Below are 26964 nucleotides of genomic sequence, written 5' to 3' on the forward strand. Positions count from 1 at the left end.
TGCTGACACTGACAGGGTTGGTTAATGGCTTGAAAACACCAAATGGAAAATCACTAATCGCAGCATTTTCCACTTCATTCAACATTAAATTAAAGGTCATTAAATGTGACATATTAACTAGACGGTTAGACAAATGAAAGATGATTTTATTGGGAAAAGACCTTAGGACAAGACAACACAATGAGTTCGACTCATATCTCTCCCTCAAATGTTTGATCTTTCCCACTTGCTTTCTACTGCTAACCAAAGTACTGTTTTCTTTATCGGGATAATTACTTCTTATTATCATGCCGCACTACAAGGTATTTCTTTTAATCACTAGTTCTTACCAAAGTATGAAGAATACAAACTCTTGTGATCTTTGCATTTGCGTCATCCTTCTAGTTTGAGAACATTTAGATAATGTAACCTGACCTGCAAAAACACAGATCTAAGTATAGATGATACCTGCAAGAACGATTCTCTATCCACGTGGCATTATCCTCTGCAGTGGCAGTCATCACCTCTGCACACATTTCTGTTATCAGGCTTTTGCTTAGTGTGGGTGTGTGCCAGAATTTGAATAGACCTCAGTCTAACAATAAAGTGTGTGTGTGTGTGTGTGTGTGTGTGTGTGTGTGTGTGTGTGTGTGTGTGTGTGTGTGTGTGTGTTGGAATGGGATCTTAAGGCTGGTTGAAAGACCAAAAAACCAAAACCAAAAAAAAAAAAAAAAAAAAAAAAAAAAAAAAACTCTGGCTGGCAGTGGAAACAAGCCGATGCTGCTTTGGGGCATCGGGGATGCATTGAGGTCTCTCTCTCATCTAGTCTCAAATACTCAAAATTGACCACAAATAGTCCTTCCCACTAAATATGCCTTCCAGTCCTCACACATACACACAGTAGGTACACATGGGTAGTAGTGAGGAGGGGTGTGTTTGTCTTCAGGGGCTGTTACTGCATCTAAAGCACTTGGCATGGCTTACTTTCATATGACAAGGGATGAAGCCATAAAAAGCTTCTTCAGGGCAAGGAGTGCCAACCATGAGGGTAATTAAACCTTTGCCAGACAGCAACACCAACATGCACACACCAAACCCTGTCACTCACCTGCAGACACATCAAAGAGCATGTAGTGTCCAGACCCCAGCCAGGTGTATTTTCTATAACTTTTATGGATCTAAACTAAATCTGTCTGGAGTTCCAGATAAATGTGTTCACATCAATTAAAAGTTCTTCAACTGAAGACTGGTGCACTCACATGCCTGGAATATGGAGGGGATCGTCTTAGCACTAAGTAAAAGCAGAGGGACACCGATGGCCTGTATGCGCAGAGCCTAAAATCTTCAAGACAGCCCTAAAGCTCACTACCACATAACCAACTTTGACTCTTTTTTATAAAATCCTGCTAGTTGCTGTAACTATTTCCATCTCACAAACAGAAGGATGAAGCAAAACAGTTACATAAAATATATAAATCTGGGACTCCTGTTAAATTCGAAAATAATAGTGTTCATATTGTTCTTCCCCTTTGACCAACTCTGCAGTTATGTTGAGCAACAGAAAAAGTTTACGAGTCAGAGCCATCACATGCAGGCCTTCAGCACATCGTGAAAACCAGAAAAACAAACAGAAATTTAGAGGCACGGGGACACACACCAGGCAAAGCAATATGTACGAAAATCCCCTGGTTTAAATCAGGCTTGACATTTGACAGAAGCAAAAACAAACTCAAAGTTGGAAACTGGTGTAACCCCAGCCTTTCCACCATATATGAAACCCCGACAGCTGGTTCCACTTTGCCTCATCACACAACTGCTCATTTACAGTCAGGTATATTACCAGAACCTCCATGGACCTTTTTTTTTTGCATTACTTAAAACTTAAAGAGTGTATTTACACATATTGTGGCTGGTGGAAATAATAAACATTTGGTGGGCTGCCACATTAAATTGCTGATTGTCTCAGCTCTAAGGTTTAGCTGGATTGGAAGTGCTGATGCTTCCCCCTTACCAGAAAACATTTTAATAAGGTTTACCAGCCAAACCAGAGCAGGGCGACTTTCGGGGTAATTTTCTTAATTTTTTTTACCACTAAAAACCCCCTAAATATAAATCAAGTTCAGAGGATAAAGTCATGCAGATGATATTGTTCAGGGCAGACTCGAAGACGTGAGCCTGTTAGGAAACACAGGCCAGACACTGCAGTGTGAACCAGGCTCATAGCGTAAATAATTCATCTGTTGACAGTTCCTGGAATAGACACATAGGCAGTCAAGGGCTCGTTAGAGTGATACTCTGTCCAAAATCCATTTTACTGTCAAACGCCCATCGCGTTTAGTGTAGAAAGACAGCTGTAAAATGTTTGAAGAGTCCTGCACCTTGAATTCACGTCAGCTACAATAAATTTCACTGATGAAAAGTTAGCTGAAATAAATAGCAACAGTGAGTTCCATCAGTTCTGTCTATCCTTTGTTGGAGCGTTTCAGTCACGTTGCTGCAGATGTCTCTTAGAGAAAAGATCTGTATTAGCTGTATATAACACAGTTATTGGCCACTTAAATATCACACTATGTTCTGTAACATGCACCTATGAGAACACTTTTTAATCACAGAATATAAAGCAGAAAAAGATGCTTGAGATAATTCAAAATTGTGTTTTTAAATAAATATGTATGTTGGAAATGTCTAAATGTTTTGGCATCTGACTGCATTTGATTTAGACAATCAAATGCAACACTTAGAATTGTAAAGCCTATAATGAGAGAGACCACAAGATAGCGATAGCATATTTTATGATTCTGCATTCTTTTCAATTACAGTGTTTTTTAACATTCATTATTACTGCATGCTAACTACAGTACAGTCGAAGTAGAACAAAGGGAACGAGATTATATTAAGGCTAATGAACTACACTTAAGATATATTTGGTTAGTTCTAGAGAAACATCTTTGTGAGGTGTAATTAAAAGGTATTTAACGGCTTTTTCTCATCAGCCAATTACATTGCAGCAACTCACACATTTTGGCATGTAGGGGCGGTGAAGAGGACCTGCTGAAGTTCAAACTGAGCAACAGAAGGGGTTTAGGAAAGCGACTTTCAATGTGACATGGTTGTTAGTGCCAGAGGTGCCAGACTGCTTCAGGCAACAGTAACTCAAACAACCACTAAGGTATGCAGAAGACCAAAATTTCATCCAGGCTAACCAAAACTGGGCAAGATTGGAAAAACATTGCTTGTTCTGTCTTTATTTCTGTTTTGACATTCAGATGTCACAATTTGGTGTAAACAACATGAAAGCAAGGATCCATCTGCCAGTATCAGTTGTTCAGTCTGTGGGGCATATTTCCTTGCCATGCATGGGGTCTCTTAGTACCAAGTAAGCATCATTTAAACACCTACCAGAGTATTGTTAGTGATCACGTCTATCTCTTTATGACCACAGTGTACCCATCTTCTGACAGCTGCTTCCAACAGGAAAATGTTGGTCTTTGTGTATCCACAACAGTGGTACCTATAGGATAACTTGACTGCTCATCGAGAAACATTGTTTTAACCTGACAACACTGTTTAAATGGCACAGACTGCACGTGTTACCATTCTGCACAACATCTCCAGATTGCAGCTTTGCCAAAGCAACAGATGAGTTGACGAAGTCTGAAAGTGACGAGTGAATGGATGCTGAGCTCCAGCTCAATCTGTACTACATCCAAAGAGAGACAGATGAGGATGAAACAGCGGATTTAACATGCTGACGTTGACAGAGATTTCATTAACCACAGCACATGGCCTGAACCGAAAGATTAAATTATTCAGACTTCTCTAAGACAAATTCAGAACATATTGATGTGCTACTACAAACACTTTAAGTTTATTCTTTTGTGTACTGACCTTACAAAAGTGTGAAGCAAAAGTCAAGTAAATAAATAATTTTCATCCACATTTGGTCTTCTGATACTCCTAATTCTATTTTCATATCAAGGGACAAACATATAATATTTACTTTCAACAAAGGAATACAGGAATAATTGAAAAATCTCTCTCCCTCTGAGAGAGACAGATAATTTCGCTCTCTCTCGCTCACTATCTATAGAGAGATATGATAAAGATATCATATGATTTAAAGCCCCTATGTTTAAGAGTGATAATGACCTGTTCTATAGTTCTAACTATAAACACATCACTCACACAACTGATCAATAAAATTGTTGGTGCAACCTCAAACATAGTAATAAAAGTTTCTTTATAATTCTTAAGCAAAATCCTGAAGCTTTGAATTTTAGGGCCTGTGACTTTAAGTAGATGTAAGTGGATTTATTGGTTTGTCCTTCTGCAGCGTGCAGGAATCAGGAGAATGAGAGCAGATTTGAAGGTAGGTTATTTATAACAGAGCTACTGGCCAAAAGCTACGTTGTTATCCATTATCATCCCATGACATGAAAAACATCAAAGATGGATATAACACAGGTATTCCTTGTAACAAAGAAATATACAAATGACTTTATACACAGATTAAAGTGGTGCATACACACTGCGAGGTGCTTTCTGCAATTAGGCAGAATTGGATGGTAGTCTGTAACACTTCAAGAACAGGAAGTGAGTGAAGGCAGAGGCAAGGATTAAAGGGTGGAAGCTGAAAATGGAAGAATGTTGCACCAAATTCAGGAAGGAATTGAGAATGGTTCTGGGTAGTAATGAAGAGTTACAAAATGACTGGGAAGGTACAGCCATAGTGCTGAGAGAAACTGCCAAGAATCTGTTTGATGTATCCTCTGGACAATGGAAAGAGGACAAGGAGACTGAGTGGTGTAATGAGGAAGTACAGTAAAGTATTCAAAGGAAGGGGTTGGGAAAGAAAAAGTGGGAGATGAAGGAAGAAGACAGTAGTACAGGGAGGCTGGACATACGGCATAGAGAGGTGGCAAAGGAAAAGGCTTATAGTGAATTGTATGTGAAGCTGGACAGTAAGAGAAGAGAAATGCACTACAGATGGAATAAGTTGATGAGCCATGCCAAGACGCCATGGCAAAGAGTCGGGGTGAGGTGATGATCAATGCTGAGAAAGAGCTCTACAGATGTGATGTTTGCTTTGAGAGTGCTGATGGAGAACTACAGAGGTCAGAGGGAGTTATACGGGGTCTTTATGGATCTAGAGAAAGCATGATAGGGTTCCAGGGACTGTGGTAACTATGAGGAAGTCAGCAGTGGCAGCAAAGTATGTGAGGCTGGTGCAGAACGTGTATGAGAATGTGATGAGGTGTGTGGTTGGACAGGTGGGATTTTATCACAGATTGGCTCAGAGCACCTTTTTTTTTTTTTTTTTAAATTGGCAGAGGCTGACAGATGAGGTCAGGTAGGAGGGCTCTGGGAAGTCTCTCCTGGAAGACAGTCTGAAAAGGTGGAGGTCTGCACTGAAGAGAAGGGGAATGAAAGTCAGCAGAAGCAGGACAGAACACATTTGAAGGGGTAGGTGAACATGCGAGGAGTAGAAATAGTGACGGTAGATGAGTTTCAACAATCAAACTAAAGCAATGTATAGGTGCACAAATGAGGTGAAGAAGAGAGTGCAGCAGGGTAGAGTGGGTGGAGATGAGTGCCAGGGGTAATTTGTGACAGGATTGCAGCAACAGTGAAAAGGAAGATTTACAAGATGCCACTGAGCTCTGCTGTGATGTATGGTTTGGAGATGATGGCACCGACAAAAACATAGAAGGAGCAGAAGTCGCTCAGATTTTTACTGGGAGAAACAAGAGGAAAATGTCAATATAAATCAGTAGTTTTATCTGAAAATGACATGTTGCCTCCCAGGAAGTGAGTCATGTTTACCAGTGAATCAAATCATGTGCAAATTTAAATCAGTTTTTTGGGGTTTACAAAGAAACCCAATGACAGAGTACATGGTAGTCTATATCTTACAATAAACACGTGATTTAAGAACACAAATCTTTCATTCCAAAAACCTAACCTGAGCAGAAGTCTGCACTTTAACAAACGTAATTAATTGGGGATTTGCTTTGCGGATATTAAAAAACCTGCATGTATAACCTTTAAATTCACCAAAGAATGACTCCATTATATTTGAAATATCAGCTGTACCGTATTTCCCGGACTACAAAGCGCATCTGAATATTAGCCGCACAAGCTAAAATCAGGGGAAAATCCTGTTTTGTACATACATTAGCCGCACCTGACCAAAAGCCGCAGGTGTTTCAATATTGACTTATCATCAGTGTTGGGGAGTAACGGAATACATGTACCGCCGTTACGTATTTAAAATACAAAATATGAGTAACTGTATTCCGTTACAGTTACCGTTTAAAAAGGTGGTATTCAGAATACAGTTACTTTGTTGAAATAAATGGATTACACTGCAGTACTTTCCTGTTTCATTTTGTCGCAGGTCAGGACTGTTTGGGTTTTGTTTGACAGCTACGTTCTTTTGTTCCAGGCGGCAGCGTTACGGTTGCCATGGTTACAGGGCGACGCTCTCTCTCTCTCTCTCTCTCTCTGCGACTGTGTGTTTCCTGGGTGAGAGAGCGCCTTTTCGTTGTTGTTGTGCTAAGCTAACAGGCAGAATGCTACAAGCATAGCTCTAAAGAATGTAGCATCGTGGGCAGTGTAGTCCGTGTTGCAGGGAGAATGGACTGCCATACACGTTATGGGTCTGTGAGCGCGAGGAGGGAGAAAAAGGGGAGTGGAAAGGTACGAGTTGTCATCGAGCAAAAACGGGAGCTGGAAGCATGTAAATATAATAATAAAACAGCACACCAGAAAAATTGATTCAGACTACCTTTTAGGCTCAGGTGCAGTGACACGGCTTTAACAAGAAGAAAAGTCAGTCATTCACCACCATCTTCCTGCGCACTAAAACCACCAAAGTCCTCTTCTCCAGTGTCGGAAACGAACAGGCTCAGGATGGCTTCGTCATCCACTCTCAGCTTCTTTCCTTCGTTGTCACTTTCAAAACCAAAGAAATCCTCATTGTCATTGTCAGTGTCGGAGTCGAACACCCTCTGAAGGGCCGTGGCGGTGTCCTCCTCTTCATCATGCAGCAGTCCAGCCCTTCGAAATCCGTTGGTGATCGTGGATGTTTGCACACTTTTCCACGCTGTCAGAATCCACCGGTAGAGTTGAGCACAACTTGCTTTTCGCAAGTTTATCGCCGCTCGTCATCCACGACTCCCGCTGAACGCGTAGGGCTACTTTGAAGTTTTTTTTTCGCGCTACTTGTACGGCACTATGTTGCCTGGCGGATGGACATGTGACCAACATACCACTCTTGAACCCCGATCCTTCCGCCAGGCAACGTAGTGCCGTACAACAGCGGAACAAAAAAACCAAATCGTCTTACGATATCACAAAAATCATGGACAATCCATAGAAAAGCCGCACCTGACTAAAAGCCGCAGGGTTCAAAGCTTGTCCAAAAAGTAGCGGCTTATAGCCCGACAATTACGGTAATTGCTCCAGTGCGTTCCATCAACCACCACTAGCGCATCTCATATTGAGACTATTACTCTCTGTCAACTCAGACTTGCTCTGGAACAAAGAAATGAGACAAGTTTATACAAAACACAGGGGGGGTGGGGGGTTCAGTACTTCATGTGCCATCCAAACTTAATATGCTTCAGTTCTTTTTGTTTATTGCCATTAAACCATTTTACAGTCACAACCTCTCTTGGCAAGAGTGACACTCACTTTTATATGGAAAAATGGGTTTATGATCTCCAAAAAAAGAACAATTTGCATTTTGGAAAACAAAAAATATGGGTCAGAGACTTAAAACATACACAGCTTTAAATCAAAGTGCTTATGACAAATAAAATACAAACACTTCATTGTATTACTAATAAAGAAAGCATGTCTCCAGTTATAATCTGAGGTAAACCAGGGTGGAGCTGCTGTTTTCATGTACTTTTGAAGTTTAAGCAAATCTTTCAAAAAGAAGAAAAAAACCCAAACAGAATCCAGGGAAAGTGTTGAAATAGTGAAGGAGAAGGGATGTCATCTTGAATAAGTTTCTGCAGACCAACACGATGAGAATTGTATTATTTAATGTTGTGGAGGATCGATCTAAGGTTCAGGCAGAGGAAAGCGTGTGTGTTTTTGGTTTTGTGATGCAGCTCTTCTATTTGGAGATGCAGGGAGGAAAGTTCAAACAGATGATGGTTCTTCCTGGAAAAAGTTGAAAGAAAATGAAAAACAAAGTGTTTGTCTCTACCTGTTGTGAACAAAGTCCATTACTGTGCTGTTTCAAATTTCACATTATGTCTCTAGCCTCCAATGTTGCATATCAAAAATACAAATTAGTGCTCCATGGCACAACATAAGACGTTTTGGGACATTGTTTAGGTTGTTTGATTAGACTGCTAATATGCTAAATGCTAGCAAACATATCCCTTAAAATCTAGTAATGTGAAAAGGTCTTGCGCCCACCCCTCATTTCTTTATATCTTTTAAGGAAAATGGGAGCTGAAAGCGATTTAATAAAACCTGTAAATGTACATGAAAACAGGGTCTAAGAAGCAAATTTAGCGTTTACAACATTCTAACAAGCTTAAAAATCAATATTTGTTATGACCAAATGTATTATTCGACACAGCCTGAGCTTTTATAGCCAAGCTTTGTTGTAATTTCTTTCAGTTATCTTCGGTAATAGTTCTCCAACATTAAATGCGCTTCTTGAAGCACAATCAAAGCTCTTCTTTGGATGTTGGTGGCATTTTGTTCCATTCTCTGTCAAAATGATCCCACACCACTTCAATAATGTTGCGGTCTGGGCTCTGAAGAGGCCAGTGCATAACTGACAGTGTTTGATTGTGTCACTTTCTATTGAGGTGTACTTTTAGTACACTGGCAGTGTATTTGGGATCACAAGCTAAAATGCAACCCCAAACCATGACAAAGCTGTTATACCTTCCTCCCAACCTACTTCATACAGACTCATGATGATTTGAACCAAACATTTCGAATTTTGAAATGAGAAATTTTATGAAAGACTCCATAAAACTTTTGCTACTGATCTCCAACCCAATAAATAAAAGAAAACATTCCTCTAAAAAAATGGTGCAGTATTAGGACTGGACTGAAAAAGAGTGAAAGAGCATCCAATATCCAGGGTAAAAACAAAAAGCTGTGACCTGAAGCTGTGCAAAGGATGAACAAATCCATGTTGAAAATGCAAAGACAAATCTCGTGTATTCCTGGAGTAAGTCGTGACAATCCACAAAATAAATGTTGCAAAACATGTTCACTTCCACTAAATCTTCTATTCAAATGCTGATTGGCTATTAAATATTTCTATTCATGAAGTCAAACGTAAACACATGAATCCAAGCAGGCAGGTAGTTTTTAGCCACGCCCAGAGAAATGCTTCCATGTTTAATATGGACATCACTGTGTCTACCTGATGTTGGAGAGCTTCTGCAGAAGGATGGAGAACTTCTCCAAAGATGGGAGGTCCAGATGAGGGTTTTTAAGAAGCAAGAAGGATGTTTGGAAAAACTCTTCACAGCTACATGCATCCAGAAAGGAATTTAAGTAGCCTATGAGCACAACAACAAAAGCAAAGAGAACAGGATATTATCAAGGCAATCAATTCTGATGATCTGCAACACATTTTATTCAATGTCAAAACTTCTAAAGAGATGGGAATTATCAGCTTAATTTTGCCAGCAAGAAAACTACACGAACACACCAACAAACCATGAATAACACAGAAAAACAGGAACACATATGCTGGTCAGAGTGTCTCTTAGAACATTGTATTTCCATATTGTCACTTTTAACTTTGACCTCAAACCTCAAACATACACAAACTCACACAGGGAGATGAAACAAAGGACAAAAACACCAGTGCTCACAGATGGGAGCTGTAGATCTCTTAAATTAATAACAGCAAACGTTGACCTTAAAATGAAGACGATTTCGAGTAAACAAACATTTGTTTCTGCTAAAAGTCACATTCCCGCTCCTTGAAAAAGTAGCTGTTTGTTAAAACACACATGCAGCGAGGGAATACAATCTGAGCAACAGAGGGACTTTTTTTGGCTGGTGAAGCAGCGCCACTGGCATCAAATCACAGCGGAAGATGGATGGGGAAGAATAGCACCGGGCTTAGATAAGAAAGGATCAGACAGATAGAAAGATAATATGACAAAGATAAGAAGGGAAACATGGATTGGTCAGTCTTTTTCCAACAATATCTTACCCTCAAAATCACTATGGATAACTATGGTAAAATGAATACTACTGGTATTCATTTTACAGCTTATAGGTACATTTGACAAATTTCAAATTTAAGCATTTTTAAACTGCCTTTAACTCCAGACTTTTAATGTAAGCTTAAACATGGCCCACACAGACAAACATAATCCACCAGTGAAGCAGAAGGTACAAGGCTCCAACTAATTATATGTTTCAATAAGACAATTATTTTTAATATAGTCAAATCAAATGTAGAATAAACAGTGTTATCACCAAAACTCCCCAAGGTCCTGTTATTTAAAGCTATGCTGGGTTAATAGTTGAAAAGATTGAGTTACTGGTAGGGAATGTGACTACCTCTGTACAAGAAGAGGCGATTTGACCACAGATGTTTGGTACATTTGTGTATAAATGGACCTTTTTACATTTTTAAAAAAATTTTTTTTTTTTTTTATTGCTAACCTTAAGGTGTAAACCTTTCCCCCTCTTCCTCAGCCCTTTTCCATCTCCCCTCATTACTGCTTGTAAAACAGAATAATTAGCAAGTCTCGCAAGGCTTACAATCCCCTTGAAACACACAAATATCTGCACACACATACAAACACACAGACCTCAGTCCCCAGTCGCCTCTGGCATATGGTCCTGCTGTTTATTAGTATGCAGCAGTTTAAATGATACGGCTCATAACCCTGCTGAACTCACCCTTCCATGAAAACACACTGCAGCTGGTATCTTAACCTTGTCCACCTCCATCTACTCTTTTGTCTTCCAATAAGTAAGACAGAAAGTGGTAGGGGTCCAAGGTTTTATGACCACAATTTCCAGATCTATTGCCTGACCACTAGTTATGATTGATCTAAGTTCAGAAAAAAAAAAAAAAAAACAACGTAATTTTTCACATGTGGTTTTTATGTGGGGAATATATGGAGTGATACACCAGGAGGGCTGTTTTAACTCAAAGAAAATTGTGATATTCAAAGCAGTCTATAAATCAGGGCTAGCAAAGTAATCACAGCAGCTTTGTCAATCAAAACCAGTTTTTAGGCAATATGAATTATACAGTTTTAAAATTGGCTCATAAGCTGGATAAAACTTGAACCATCCATTTAAAAAGTTGTTTTCAAAGAAGTCAGCAGAATCTAAATAAGTTTTAAAAAAATGAACTCTACATTTTATTGGAAATGGTGAAAACATAAATGTGCTTATTTTAAATTGAATTAAAATAACCTTTTTAGAAAAGTCAGGAGAGGGACTTCTTTACCAATGTGTTGCATCACTTCTTTTTTTTTTTTTTTGCTTAAAGCCTTTGGGAACAGAAAAGACCAACTACTACCATCTCGAAACATGTTTTATACACAAGCTTCCTGTGTTGTTTCCTCCAACTGTAATGAACAAATTGTACACTTTTAGAAAACTCATCCTATAATAGTAATAGGAAAAAGCACTTTCTATATGAAAAACAGTTGTGGTCAGAGGTTTACATACACTCATCTTGGACATGAATTTCATGGTAATTTGAGTCTTTCAACCCCTACTAGCATTTCGTTAATTGTCCATCAGGACCCCTGACCACTCTTTTTGGACTTTTTGGACATTTAATTGGATCGTTTTACTGGGACAGACTCTGCTTTAAAGCATAATCCATAAATTTTCAACACGGTTGACAATGGAGCTTTCCAGCAGCTGAAAATGTGCATGCTTTATCCATTCCAAAACCAATTTTGATGTGTGTTTGCGATCATTGTCATGTTGGAATACCGAGACACGTCCAGTTTTAAATGTGTAGCTGCTGAGTTCAGAAGAAGTTGAAGAATTCGGATGTAGCCCTAATTTTCATGATTTCACCCACTTCCTAAAATGTACCAGTACCACTGACCACACAACAGCCACAGAGCATGATACCACCACCACCATGCTTGACAGCTGGTACAGTGCTTTTTGAAAGCCTGATATTTACTGAGGTCTTTAGTGCCTTCTTTGTTGGCCAACACCCTCTCAAGTCCAATATAAAACCAACTTTACTGTGGACAGGGGCACTGGTGTTCCAACAGTTTCCAATTCCTTCCAAGCTTGAGCCTTGGTTGTTCCTGAGCCTCATCTAAGGGTAAAAATTTAGGTGTTCTCTCCAAGACCTTGGCAAAATGGTGACACATCTAAACAACTCATATTCAATTGTTTAGAAATGGCTTCAAGTGCCCTTCCCAACTTGTGTAAATCTATTGGTCAATCAATTAGTAAAGCTGGTAAAGAGAAACTACCAGTTATAGTCCATCATGATCACTATTGAGATGTTAAAAGGCCTTAAAAGATTGAGCCAGTATATATACACACTTTTGACTCTGTGTGGATTAGAGAGAGAAAAAAAAAAGACTTGTATTATTGCTTTTTAAGCACTCAATCTTTGTTAAATAATTAATTGTTTACCATTATTATGGGATGTCCATACAGGAAGTCATTCTTTCACTGGGCATTGGTTTGTAGATAATTATTGGTCCTGGACATTCCAAGGTCCAGTTGCCTAGGTAACTCTCTAATGTCTTTACCACCCTGTAACATTTCAATCAACAGTCGCCCTCACTATGATTAGTAGTTACTTTAAAGTTTCACCTTGAAGTTCAGAAAAGTTTCACTCAGAACATGCTCACTTTGGGTTTGTCTGTGGTTATTTTGCTTGTCATTGCTTGGAGTTGGTGAATGCCAGTGACGGTCTATGGTTTCATGTTGCTGCCCCTTGCTTCCCTTGTGAATGTTCTTTTAAAATATAATTGCTGATACCTTTAAAGAAACTATTCTGGATTAAGAAAAACAAAAACAACACCCCAAACAAATCAAGGACCACCTCAAACAGCATTAAACTGTCAGATAACAGAGCATCAATAGATTTTAATATCTTCTAACATTGTGCAAATACCAAGTATCTTAGATTTAAAAATGTTTTCAATCGTGAAATTGTTTTTGTTATCACTGTAGTGTAAGGTACAATCATTTAAATAAATAGACTACAGTTATTCACATTAACAGATAGTATTCATGTATCAAAAACCTCTTCATAAAAAGATTTGACAGTTTTGTGGAAAAATATGAATTAATGACAGATAGTCAGTATGGGTTCAGAAACAACAGATCAACAGCTTTGGCACTGATAGATTTAATGGAAAAGATAACGGAATGTATGGATAATAAGAGGTATGCGCTCGGAGTTTTCTTAGATCTAAAGAAGGCGTTTGATACTGTTAATCATGAAATTCTATTAAAAAAAACTGGAAAAGTACGGGTTTAGGGGAGTGGTTTTGGAATGGTTAAAAAGCTATGTAGGGAATAGGCAACAATATGTACAAATAAATGAATATAAATCTAATTTGATGGATATAGCTTGTGGAGTACCTCAAGGTTCAGTACTGGGTCCAAAAATGTTTATTATGTACTTAAATGATATCTGCAGAGTATCGGAGATTTTAAAGTTTGTAATATTTGCAGATGACACAAATATACTGTGTTCAGGTGTGGAGTTGCCACAGGTTTTGGAAATGATCACACAGGAATTAACGATATTAAAGAAGTGGTTTGATATAAATAAATTATCATTGAATCTAGATAAAACCAAATTGATGTTGTTTGGAAACCAAAAGAAAAACATCGAAGTAGAAATATGTGTTGACAATGTATATTTAGAAAGAGTAAATGCAATAAAATTTCTTGGGGTGATCATTGACCACAAGCTCTGTTGGAAGCCACACATTACTTATGTTCGGGGGAAATTGGCACGGGGCATTGCCGTCCTGGGGAAAGCAAAGCATATGTTGGATCAGAAAGCACTGCACATTTTATACTGTGCTTTACTACTGCCATATATGAGCTACTGTGTAGAGGTCTGGGGAAACACATACAAAAGTAACACACAAACAATAACTACAATACAGAAAAGGGCCATTAGATTAATAAATAATGTAGGGTACAGGGACCATACAAATGCACTCTTTGTCAAAATGCAAGCTATCAAATTCCAAGACTTGGGGAAGCTTAAAACAGCGCAGATAATGTATAAAGTAAGAAATAAACTGCTTCCCAAAGAAATCTGTAAATTGTTCATAGAAAGAGAAGGTGGGTATAACTTAAGAGGGAGATGGAATTTAAAAATACAAAGTGCTAGAACAACTTTAAGAACTATGTCTATCTCAATTGCAGGAGTTAAATTATGGAACAGTCTAACAGAAGAAATAAAAGACAGTCAAAACATAAAACAGTTTAAAGTAAAATATAAAAACCTAATTTTAAATAAGTATAAGAATGAAGAAAACGGGGTTAACCCAGGACGGTAATGTTGCTGGAAATGGTGTTGCGGTTCTTTTTTGTTTTTTTTGTTTTGTTTTGGTTTGTTGTTTTTCCATAACTTGTGTATCTGCAAATATACACATTCTGTATTTTTCATATGAAAGAAACTATACTGTGGTGGGGCTTGCTAATTTCTTGTTTTGATTTATGTATGTTATGTTTTGTTTTACTTCATATGTTTCATATGTTGTTTGTTTAATTTAAGACAAAAAAAATTAAATGAATGAGAGGTAAAACTTGAGGGGGTAGGGACAAATAAGTAAATACTTCAGCCTACTCCTTTTCAAACAAATAATGGAATGATATTTTGTAATGATTGTGAAGGCACATGTTTGAAATGTTTGAAATAAAAATGAACTGAACTGAACTTCCCACTTTTTAATTATTTCCTAGGGTGTGCGATACCAGTGACTGAATGGTAAATGGACTGGTTCTCATACAGCGCTTTTTAACTCTGAGAACTCAAAGTGCTCTATATAAACTTGCCTCATTCATCCATTCATACAAGCACTTTATTTCTATGCTTTTTCTACCCAAGTGCTTTCTATCTAACATTCACACATATTCATACTCTGATGGATGCATCAGAGAGCAACTTGGGGTTACTACCATGCCCAAAAACATTTGGCATGCAAAACGTCTTGCTACTCAATGCAAATCTACTACTACTACTGCTACTCAGCAGGCACACGTATCAACATTCATGAACTGATCAGCATTGACCCTTTTAGGTTAAATGTACCAGAAGGACGCTGCAGAAACTGTGAGTCACCACATTATATTCACTAAAAATAGGAAAAATAAAATTACAATGGAAGCCAAAGCCTTTTACTGTAAGCCTGTCTTTGCTCTGAGCTGCATTGGGAAAGGGAAAAAAAGAAAAAAAAAAGAACACGCCATAACCATTCATCTAAAAGTGTTTACCACAAAACAAGCCTACTTACAGGACTCCTCACTGAGTTTCATCAGAATGTCTATAGGCATGTTGAGCCCTGTGCGACTCCCCTGAAGCACTGAAAGCAGCCTCTGCACTCCTCCATAGTGGATGAACAGCCCTCGATTCTCCTCATTCATCAGTTCTATATAGAGACTTTCAAGTGCCTGGGACAGCACATCAGCTGCAAATGACAAGAGTAAAGTAGAAACAGTCAAAAACACTCCAGGTGTCTAGATGAAAATGACACATTTCTTTCAGTTGAAATTATAGTCTTAAAATATATAAAAAATAATATGTTGTTTTGTTTTTTACATTTAAAGTAGCTGTTTTTGTTATTTTAATTTTTTTCCCCCAATAATTTTAAAAATAATAATAACAATTATATTTAATGGTATTACTAACGATTTTTAATATATTTACATACATACATACATGTTTATCATGTTAAAAGGGTAACAGTGGAAGATCTCATTGAATTTTGTTTGAAGGTTTCCACGTGTTCATTTCAAGCTCGGAGACCTCTCGGTAGCCTAGCCCCCACCATTTTCATTGTTTTTTGTTCTTGCTGAGAATTATACATACATAAAAACAGCTTGTACAAACTGTAAAGTTAATTAAAAGAAAACAAAACAACATGTAAATGTTTATAAGTCTTGGGATATTGTATTGAGCCTCATACAGAGAGGTCCAGTGAACAGCTACAAAATGCACTTCAATCACACCTTTGCTGTTATAAAATCCATTGTTGTACAAAAACATAAAAATTCTGTATTTGTCCAAATACTTATGGTTCTAACTGTATGATTACTTATTTGAGGTTACTCACTGAGGCAGAGACCTTTCTTAGTGTATCCCTTTGCATTAGATGCATTACACATGGAAAGTACTCATTCACCAGCTGTTTCCTATCTTCTCCCACTTAACTCACAACTTTCCACTGTACTTTGGATGTAATGGCTACAGTCCTCTGACAAAGTTATTTTCAGATTTCCAAAAGCTTCATATTTTACCTGACATATGATAAAGGCCAAGCTTTGTTAGTTTAAGTGCCTGAGTTTGGTATATATAAAAATGAGCAATTAGCAAAGGAGAAGAAATATCTCTTTCTTACAGTCAATTTGGCTCCTCAACAATCCACAAGGAAAAAAAAAAAAAAACTAAACCTGGTAGGCAGATTGACAGAAAACAGTCTGCACTGATGTGCTGAGGGAGCCCTCGAGCAGACGGAAGGTCATTTTAGAAAAGAGTTTCATAAAATATGTCAGGATTTGTCAGGTTTGTGGGCTGAACTCAGAGAGCCAACCAAGATTTATAGTGTGGAAGGGCAAAGAGCTCCTTGCCTCTTTAAAATATTTGCACGTAACGGAAGAGGGCCAAGAACCTAAAGCAATGCTAGCAGCTCTGTGATCTGAGGATTTTCCTTATCAAACCCAGCCGAGAGTTTAGATCCAAAACTATCACTCACTGTCAATATATAAACTGTGGATGGAAGAATAACATGTTAGTGTAACATGATGCCAATATCCTAACGTTTAGCAAGAAATGTTTACCATCCTACTGTCTTAGTTAAGCTTTGTTTAGGAACAAACAGAAATCGTGTAAACCCATCCAGCAGTTTAATATTTAAGTCTGCACTCAGACACCAAACCCTGACCCAGGTTCAACTATATAGAGCCAGGCATATCTTCTAATTATCTCAGAAAAGACAGTAGTTACTTATATTTTTTTCTCTTTCTTATTTTACTGGTTGCGAAAATTGTCACACTTATTTCTCTGAGCTCTGATGGGCTGAGACGCTAACCGTGTCTGCACTCGGAACTGAGCTGTTAGTGATGCATATGTAGTAGAAGTATAACTTGACAGAAAAAAAGCTTTTAAACCTCATTTAGGACCAAAAATGTCAAAGTTTTATGTATTTTTTGTATCATTCATTTCCTTGGAAAATTAAATGTGACCACTGATTCTATATATGCAGATTTTATATCCTAGTGACCAGTCAGTTAAAGTTATCGCTCTCCATTCATCTTTGTTTAAAAATAACATTCAAAATAACTGTCCAGCATTGTTAATGACATAGCTGCTGAGTGCTGACACTTGCTTCTAAAAGGAAACTTCAGGGCTGGCTACCTCTGAATGGCAATGGATAACAACTGGTGTGCCTAACAATGCTTTAGACTGCAGTACTGCTTTACAATACAACACAATTTTTGCAATGGAACTCAACTCAAAGACAATATTATATGTTGTTAAGGTAATTGATGATAATAAATATCATGTCTTTGGTACTTCTAATCATGACAGTGAATGCAGTCTACCAAACATGTCCATTATTTAATCTCTGCATTTATTTCAAAGTATGGTCCCGTGTTTTAAATCAGAGCATAGCATCAAGTCAGTTATACTTCCAGAATATTGATCTGGTCATTTAAGTAGCAGAGCGGGGTTGTTAATCAGTCTCACCTGCTTCGGTGTTAATGGCATTAACAGCAGATGCACTAGAGCAGGGTTGGGCAATTCCAGGCCTCGAGGGCCGGTGTCCTGCAGGTTTTAGATCTCACCTTAGGTCAACACACCTGAATCACATGATTAGTTCATTACCAGGCCTCTGGAGAACTTCAGGACATGTTGGGAGCTAATTTAGCCATTTAAATCAGCTGTGTTGGTTCAAGGACACATCTAAAACCTGCAGGGACACCGGCCCTCGGGGCCTGGAATTGCCCACCCCTGCACTAGAGACACAATAATTGGGCAAAACAGTAATGGTTTTACAGGTGGAGGCCTCTGCCTTTTTTCCCCAACCATCTTTTTAATGTATTTTCTCATTAGTTTTGCATTTGGCTAGGGTTAGTCTCACTATTGGTAGCATGATGAAGTTGCACAGATAGTGCAACTCCTTCTAGGATGGCACATCAATATGTCCCTATTGCCAGAAGATTCACTGTTGCTTCCAGCACAGTCTCAAGAGCATGGAGGAGACTCCAGGAGAAAGGCAGTTACTCTAGGAGAGCTACACAGGGCTGTAAAAGATACTTAACTCATCCGCAAGAATGGTATCTGCTCCTCTGAGGAAGGAGGGACATGATGAGCACTGCCAGAGCCCTAAAAAATCTCCAGCAGGCCACTAGTGTGAATATTTTTGACCAAACAATCGGAAACAGACTTCATTAGAGTAGCCTGAGGGCCTGACTTTCTGTATTGGGTCCTGTGCTCACTGCACATATATATATACACATATATACATACACACACACACACACACACACACACACACACACACACACACACACACACGTTTTCATTAATACCTTGTGTGATGGTGCTGAAGATAATGAGGACAGAAAGGATCCGTGTATGAGGACAAGGGCTTCGGTAAAGGGGCCAACTTCCAGCTGCTTCAGAGCATTTCATAGGGTGATCTGAATCTTCTGCAGGCTTTGACACTTCCTCTCCTATCCATTGCAGAGTAGCAGATGGTGCTACATGCTAGGCAAAATATACAGAAACACACACTCAGATGCTCTGGCCATTGCGCAATATTAGCAACTGTGCCTGCAATCATTCACTTTTGTTATATAACTGTCAAAACAGAAATTACATGCCTACAATGATCTTCATCAAATGCTAGTGTATAAAATACAAGGTCAGCCTGACAGGGAGCCAGCAGGCTTCTTCTGCAACTTTTCCATAACTGATGGATCTAATAAATCAGCACAGTAAACTACAGCTACTATCCAAGATTTATGTATTTTGAAAGCTGAAGAGCTGGTGGTCTTTCCCTTTCCCCAAGGTCTCCACTGGTTCACCAAGAACCCTCATCTTAAAGTCATCTCTGTTTCTCCATCTATGTGTTTTGGCTCAAAGCCAGTTGGTATTCATCATATAAAGGGAACACGTTATTTAGCAATAAGGAAGCAAGTGGTTTAACGGGCCCAAGCTCCCTGTAGCAGGACTAGTGACAAGGACTTAAGGCTGGAAGATTGGACATGGTAGAAAGTAAGTGGATAAGGACAGTTGGTGTAGGCTGAACCCAAGCTCATAGCTGGGACTGAGGCCAGATGACTGGCAGCTGGTAAGGACTTCATACGAGCATGAAAATTGCAGTCCAAGTCTGCAAATGGGATTGGGCCACGGTTTAATAATGTCTCACATTCAGATAGCAATTGCTGATATACAATGTTTGTTATCTAGGACTCTTGAGGGGCTTGTGGCCAGATAAGGAGAAGGACACACACCCTTATCAGAGCCACAAAAACGGCGACAGCCTGCTCAAATGTCTAGACTCTGTCTGACACACATACAGGCAGGGGACTTCAGAAAACCAAGCATCTCATGTAAACACAAGATGAAACTCGACAGGACTACCAAACAAGAAAGCCTTCCTTAGTGTGAAGGGAGATGTAGCGATAAAGTGGATACCCTCCGCTTGAAGTCGATGTGTACCTCTGATGTGTGGGGAGGGAAAAACTGTGTCAACTTTAGAGCCAGCCTCATGTTTTGAAATGAGGTCCAGCAGCTTTCTGCTAGCAGAATAACACTCAGCTTTATAAAGGCTGATGAAATATGAATGAGCCAGGCCACAGAATTACCTGCATCTTGTTATAGATTGTAATCTCACCCTGCTGTGTTCTTACTTTCTAAAAGCAAAGCTTATCTAGTAACAGGAATAACACTGCTGCTGAAAAGTGTCCAGAAGCAATGTTTTAGGAATAAAGCGGCTGTTACTTAGATTAATGTCCTTTCAGGCAGCTATGCGGGAGATTTAGTTTTTAAACAGTGGCAGATCATATAAACAAGATGCAGCCCATTTTGTCTTTCTTGCAGAAAAACAAACCATCCCCCCTGAAGGTCACTGTCTTGGCATCGTTTTTTCAGCACTGGCTTGTTTGCTCACAGTGAACACACGCTTAAAATTTTCATGAAAAAGAATAGTGACTGTGTTAGACTTTGTTTATAATGATCTCAGCCAGAGCTTAAATAGTCATAGCGTAACATTTCTTTCAACAACCCAACAAGAACATTTCCTAATAAATATCATGCATGGCCAAAGGTTTAATTATTATTATTTTTAGCTGAATTCCGGTAAAAATGTCATGCTCCACATGTCCATAATATAATACAGTAAGTTCCTTGGTGCATCTAAAAATTACCTGCTCTAAAAACACAGCTTGCTCACAGAAATAATATTATCTTTACCTGCCTGCTGTTGTCCAAGTGTCTCAAAGCAGAGTAAATGAGGCGAAGCAGGTTGAGGAGGAGCTTAGGTTCTGACAAAGGAGTGTGATGAAGCTGGTCTGCTAATAACGGGAGCACCTAAGAAACCCAAGATAAGTTATGTCTAATCAAACTCTGTCCGTGTCTCATCATCTCCTGCTTTTTTGTTGTTGTGACACCAACTGTGTGTGTTGGAATAGAGCCGGGAAGAAATGCAAAGATCAGAGCAAAGCTGCATTGAGCACACCACCTTGAGGAATCTTTCGCTGAGCAGAACCTCTGAACACCGGCCTACACCTTCCACTTTGTTTTCTGTTACATCAAGCACCCACTCCAGCAGAAAGGATATGAGCTTCAGTGGAGAGGGAGTTACGCTGCCCTGAAGGAAGAAGGGTGAAAAATAAGTTACAGTTGCTGTGTTTATTAGACCTCTCCCAGCTCAAATATAATGCAAAGAAAAAGTGTTAAAAAAGAAAATAAAGCAATAAAAGTTTGACAAAACCAGCTTTCTCAGCAGGGATATAACTGTATCCAACTCCGTATATCTATCTTCATCAATAGCAGTGATGATAACTTAACATAATCACAAACTATGATTTATCATGTCAGTTGGAAGTATGCGTGTGGTTTGTGGAGAAGGGCTGTTGTACCATTTCCTTTCCGGGTATATGTAAAGAGCAGTGTTAGTGTTTGTCTAACCACACTAAACCACATGCAGCGTTTTTCACTAAACACATTAACGATAGATTAAGTAACATGGCTGTAATTAGAGGAAATCTGTAAATCCTGCTGATTGGTAGCACATTTAACTGTTAAACAAACAACCCCCCCGGTCCCACTCCCACACACAGAGACGCACGCACACACACAGAGACACACTCTGAGTAGATGAAGTACCTTGTTGTTGGGTTTTCCAGAAGCTGTTGCTTTCTCCTTGTTGCATGGCTTAAAACACTCGGTACTCTTAATACTCCCTTTGTTGCAGCTTCTTGTTGCTAAATTGTGCTCATATTTCCTCTTAAAATAATAATAATAAAAAAAAAAGCCAAAAAAAGTAAATGTCAATATCTGTTTTGTCTATTTACTAAAGATAACAGATATCAGAATGGCCTCCTTTATTCAACTCTCATTATTTAGATGCTGAAAACTGATTGTGAGACTAAACGTCACAACTTTAAGGCTTTTCATATAAAACATGAAGGAACGGCCTTTTCTGCACTGATATATTTGTTGTTACCTGAAGATTTTCAAGCCGAGCCTGCACCCTCTTGGATTGGCTCTCCAGCCTCTTATTTCGTTCACCGATCTCATTCAACTGTTGATTTGAAAAAAGAAAAAAAAGACAATGACTATCAGTGCGCTGTTGCAATATAAATTCCCCAAAAGCACTTAGATCAACAAAACAAGTGTAGACAAAGCAATCCTAATACACTGTCGTATTAGTGAACTTCCAGATATCTTATGTTGTAGCGCCCTCCTCTGGATCAACAAGCTACTGGCTTGGTAAGAAAACTTTAACTTCATTTTTGGGAACATTTGAATGGTAATTTTGAAGATGCCATCATCTTCATTTTGAATATGACATTCAAAAGTTGGAAATAATCATGCTTATGAAATGTTCAGACCTAGATTAGAAATTTTACAAATGCAACCAATTCCAACCTGCTTCTTCATGTTATCATTGAGCTCCTTGATTGTCTCGAAATTGCTTTTAAGCCTCTTGTTTTCTTTGTTTCTCTCTCGAAGAAGGTCCTGCAGCCGGCTCAGTTCATGCTGGTGTTTCTGGTGAGATGCACACATAACTGAACATTCACACAAAATGAAGATAGCAGTGACACCTTATGGAATAATCCATGACCTGTAAGTGCATGGATAGTTATGTAGAAGGTGGAAGGAAAGGGAACTATGTGTGGTGAAGAACACGTCCCTTCTTTTTAATGTAATATGATGTTTTATTCGTGTCAAACCTCCTCTATAGTCACAATGCGACTGTGGACCATCTCTTTCATCCCAGCCAGCTTCAGCAAAGCCTCTTCTTGCCGTTTTAGCCTCCTTTCTCTCTCATGCAATTCTCTCTCCCGCTGCTGCTGATTTTGTCGCTCTGCCTGTGAACACACAAATGCATGCTGAGTCTACAGCTTCAGCACAACAAAAACCGAAATACCTAACATGCCATGTTTGTAAGGTTTCTTCATTTTAATTGATTGAGCAATTCTGGACATAGAGCTTTATTTATTCTATTATTTGAGGAAGAAATATGTGTAAACCTTTAGCTGTTTGTGTATGGTCATCATTTCATGGTAAATCTTGACTAGTGCAAAGGAAGATGAGTCACATGAGTTGGGAAACTGGAAATCCCACTGCAGCTCTCTGTCACTCTCAGCTTCCTGGGACCCAGAGCTACCATCCAGATAGGAAGGCAAGGTCACATCTGGACAAGAGTATCAAGTTATTAAAAGAAAACTTTAAATCAACTTAGGATATAATTTCAGCTTCTGAGTGAAGCAGAAAACATTTGCCTTGGCAACAAAGTGGACTACTACCTGTGAAACACACATACCCATTTCTGTAAACAGCACCTGAGACTCCTGAAGTGGGACTACTGTGGAGTCTGCACTCAGGTCCTCATTGTTGCCATGCAAACTACAACTGTGCCAAATTAAACCAAACACAACCACATACAGGTTTTGCTCAAAGAAGTCATCATTAACATGCAAACACTTCCATGGTGTTACTGATCACTTACTGCTCAGGATGATTGGCGACTGCTTTGAACAGTTCATGCAAAGCTCTGTTGTAGCATTTCAACTCTTTGGACCCACCAGTCAAAACAAGTCTTTGTGCAAAGTCTAAAAAAAAAATTATTAAAAATAATAATTATAGTCATTCAATAATTTCTTTAATTTGTGTAGCACTGTCCGTACATGTGATGTGGCAAGTGCAATATGTGGTCTAACTTTAGAAATGTGTCCAAAATGGAAAAACTAGCTCTCAGTGAGATTTTATATCAGCAATTGGCAATTTGTATTCTCAAGGGCCCACATGAGATTGTTGTAGGCGGCCGCACTAACGAGCTGAACTCAATTCTGCTAAATATGAATTTTAGCTCTTTATAAGCTTTCCCATGAATGCCTCCAGAGCAGTGCCAGTTTCCCATGTGACCCTTGGGAAAATCAACCGCCCACTCCTGTTTTAGAGTTTCAGTAATTTGCTTAGACCAGTTCAATGTTTTTCAAAACACAAATTTTTTTGCAATGGGACAATTGCGCTTGAAATTTCTTTTAAAGAAAGCTGGGCTACCAGCTGCAGTAGCTCTATATACTTTGTTTCACTTAAAAAACAAAAACAAGAAAACAAAAAGAACAATGTAATTTCCCCAAGACTCTCTGAACTTTTGCATTTTGTTATGTACAGAACATTGCAACCCACTGTGTCAACAGTAGCATTTGGGGCTTGTTTTTAAGCTTTTCACCATTTTTAAAATAGAAAAAAAGCTATAATTCAATAATATCATGTTAACCAGTGAAGACAAATGTGGTGTGACGTGCAATATTTAATAAATATATAACGCTTAAAGATCTGTTGGAACCCAAAAGGGCATGTGACACCCAGACTACACTTACCATCACTGGTTCCTGTGGTAGTTCCCTTTGGAGGTAGAACCTTAAAGACAGTGCAACATGTTTTAGAACATAGGTGCAAAAAGACAAAATGTCATATAACTATTTGTCAAATAACGTGGCGACTACTCTTACACGAAGCCTACATACACAGCTGGTAAACCAGAAATACAGAGGCTCGGTGTTCAACTAGCTACACGTTAACCTAGTCTGTTTCTTATGAATTTAGATACAGGGATGGGAGACCAGATATTAATGATTTAAACGCGTAGGTTAACGTACATTTAACCAGTAGTAACTATGTAAACAAGCTTGGTAAACGTCGGTCGGAGAACAAACAGAAGAATGGACAGGCAACTTTTGCACAGGGTAGCGTTTCCAAGATACTGCACCACAAAACTTAACTGTGTACTTCAAATTGTCAAACCTGCTTCCTCCTCTCCAAATATTGCTGCCCAGGCTTTTCCACTGTGTTATTCAAGTCGGCATCCTTGAAATGTTGGTTCATAGCTACTATTACTGTGATTAGAATCTTCCTCCTCTTCACTTTTATCCCACGAGTTTACGTAAAATAAAAAATAAAACCAACTTCCGGTTAAAACTTTCGAATTAAAACCTCTTCATATCATGGATAAAGGTACTTTTTCTGAGCTGGTATTCTGTAAAGTCGTAACATATTCGACATTACTGGTGGCATGTTGGAAAACTTCCTTAACCAACCGTGTTCGCTAACTTTAAAGCACCATCCAAAATTTGGCGGATGATTAATCACGTGATGCATTGTCTTCAACGCCACCAGCGCTGTTTAGTGGGGGACAATGGCGCCAGCTAGTGGCTTTTAAATGTAATCAATATGAGGCAGACAGGTATAACAGCTGCAAGGAGCAGAGGCAGTGAAGGTGGATGAGTTTAAATACCTGGGGTCATCCAAGCAGGTGAAGGAGAGAGTGCAGGCAGGGAGGAGTGGAGAGGACAAAAGGAAGACCTATGAGGAGTCGCATGGATGTAGTGCTGAGGACATGCAGAGGGTTGGTGAAACAGAGGGGCATGCTAGGAATAGGGTAAAATGGAGGCAAATAATCCTCTGTGGTGATCTCTAAAGGGACCAGTCGAGAGAAGAAGAAGAAGAATATTGCTCCAAATAAAAAGAGAGAAGTACAGGACTATAAGTGACAGCAGGTGCGGAGGATGAATGTATGATTAGCATAGTCATCAGTGACTCTAATTTCTCCAGCAGTGTGTAGTCATTTGATCCACCCTTTCTGTGTTCACTAGTTTTAGGCTAATGCAAACAGTAAAGCACAATTTTTTCAGTAGCTTTAAAAAAAAAAAAAATCAACAAAGCTTATCAAAGTTGTTTTAATTCAGCAATTTAGTGTAATCGTGTATAAGTCAATCCTCTAAAGCCCTTCAAAAATCAAGTACATTTGACATAACTCCTCTCTTATTACTTGCCTTTAAATCGCAATATTTGGCTTAAAAAGCTAAATTTTATACAGTGTACGTTTCATCTAGATTCAGTTTTGGATTGCCTGAGGTGAGATCTCTGCGACTGATGGATGAAATCTTACCGGCTCAGTTACAGTGTAGTTACACCAATCAGCCACTAAGTGTCAGTGCTTCATCAAAGACAATAGACACCATCAGTCTTTAAGCTTGTCAAATCAGTGCACAACGTCAGCCTGAGCAACTCAAACATCCCACTTTCACTTACAGTTCATTTACAGTTTTTCAACGGCTATCACAACATAAATATTTGTCTTTTATATTATTACTATCGGTGATAGCTTTGTTGCATGCATTCCCTAAAATCCTGAAAGGTCACCGAAAGCAGACACTGTGCAATACAAAACTTTACATTTTTAAACAACAACAACAAAAAATATTGCATATTGTTTTCTTTTCTTTTCTATCTGACTGTATGAGCTTTAAGAAATTAAAGCTCAGTAAATATGATGACTGAATAACAAATATCAGTTGAATTCTGTGGGTTTTTAATTGCAATTTTGTAATAAAGGTGTGAGAATTAAAAAAAATGCATAATGCATCACTATAAAGTCAATAAAAGTGCAGAGGTTAAAAAATAAAGATAAAAGAGAATCTTTATTGTGTATTTCCACAGATTAACCTTCCTGCAGCCCTTTAAGTACCCCTGTGACTCACAGTTTAGATTTTAGCCATTAGGCAGTGCCAAGTTTGCTTTAGACTTGAATAGTCTAAAATAGCCTTTAAGATTAATGTCCCCTCTCTCTGTTTGGCCAATTAGCAGCCTTCGCCATTAATACACATTCTCTTGATTCAGTCACTTTGTCCCTGCAGGCTTTTGCTTGATGCTGTGAGAAATTAGCCAGCACGCATAATAACACAGATCTTCATTAGAGCTTTTTCCTTTGTCCACTTTGTATGGAAATGACTCTTCCCATTATATTAATTGATCATAGACGTTCTTCATTCAGCGGTATTCTATCCATTTCGGCCAAAAAGAGACTGTATAAGGCAGTCAGTAGTGCGTGTAAATTTGTGAGTAGTTTTTGTTTGTGAAAGTTAAAGACTGCATAGTTGGGAGAAAAGTGCTCAGTACTTTAGTAATGTCCACTTTTGATTCATTTACATTCACTAAACAGTCCCCCCCCCCCCCCCCCCCCCCTATTTATGGATATTCTAACATCAACAGCTCTCATG

General features: G+C 38.7%; 1 protein-coding gene across 4 annotated transcripts; it reads right to left on the reverse strand.

The window, feature by feature from the left end:
* Positions 1-7599: 7599 nt before the first annotated feature.
* Positions 7600-25063, reverse strand: ccdc138 (coiled-coil domain containing 138). 4 transcript variants are annotated; one of them, XM_085250320.1, is made up of 15 exons: positions 24710-25063; positions 24286-24325; positions 23409-23511; positions 23223-23311; positions 22930-23093; positions 22630-22767; positions 22325-22444; positions 21900-21977; positions 21560-21679; positions 20913-21041; positions 20645-20761; positions 18757-18934; positions 15459-15632; positions 9383-9521; positions 7600-8151 (listed from the first exon to the last, which is right to left on the reverse strand). In XM_085250320.1, the coding sequence occupies exons 1-15, from the start codon at positions 24788-24790 to the stop codon at positions 8025-8027; spliced, it is 1797 nt and encodes a 598-aa protein (XP_085106446.1). In that variant the 5' UTR covers positions 24791-25063; the 3' UTR covers positions 7600-8024. The 4 variants fall into 4 exon arrangements, with proteins under 4 accessions (XP_085106446.1, XP_085106448.1, XP_085106450.1 ...); XM_085250322.1 differs by lacking the exon at positions 23223-23311 and having other exon boundaries at positions 24710-24808; XM_085250324.1 differs by lacking the exons at positions 23223-23311; positions 24710-25063 and adding an exon at positions 24565-24584.
* Between the last annotated feature and the right edge of the window lie 1901 nt (positions 25064-26964).

Source organism: Mchenga conophoros, linkage group LG16, assembly GCF_057382185.1.
Source record: "Mchenga conophoros isolate Kocher_MC1m ecotype Shallow Benthic linkage group LG16, M_conophoros_male_GT1.1, whole genome shotgun sequence".
In the NCBI taxonomy this organism is placed as follows: Eukaryota; Metazoa; Chordata; class Actinopteri; order Cichliformes; family Cichlidae; genus Mchenga; species Mchenga conophoros.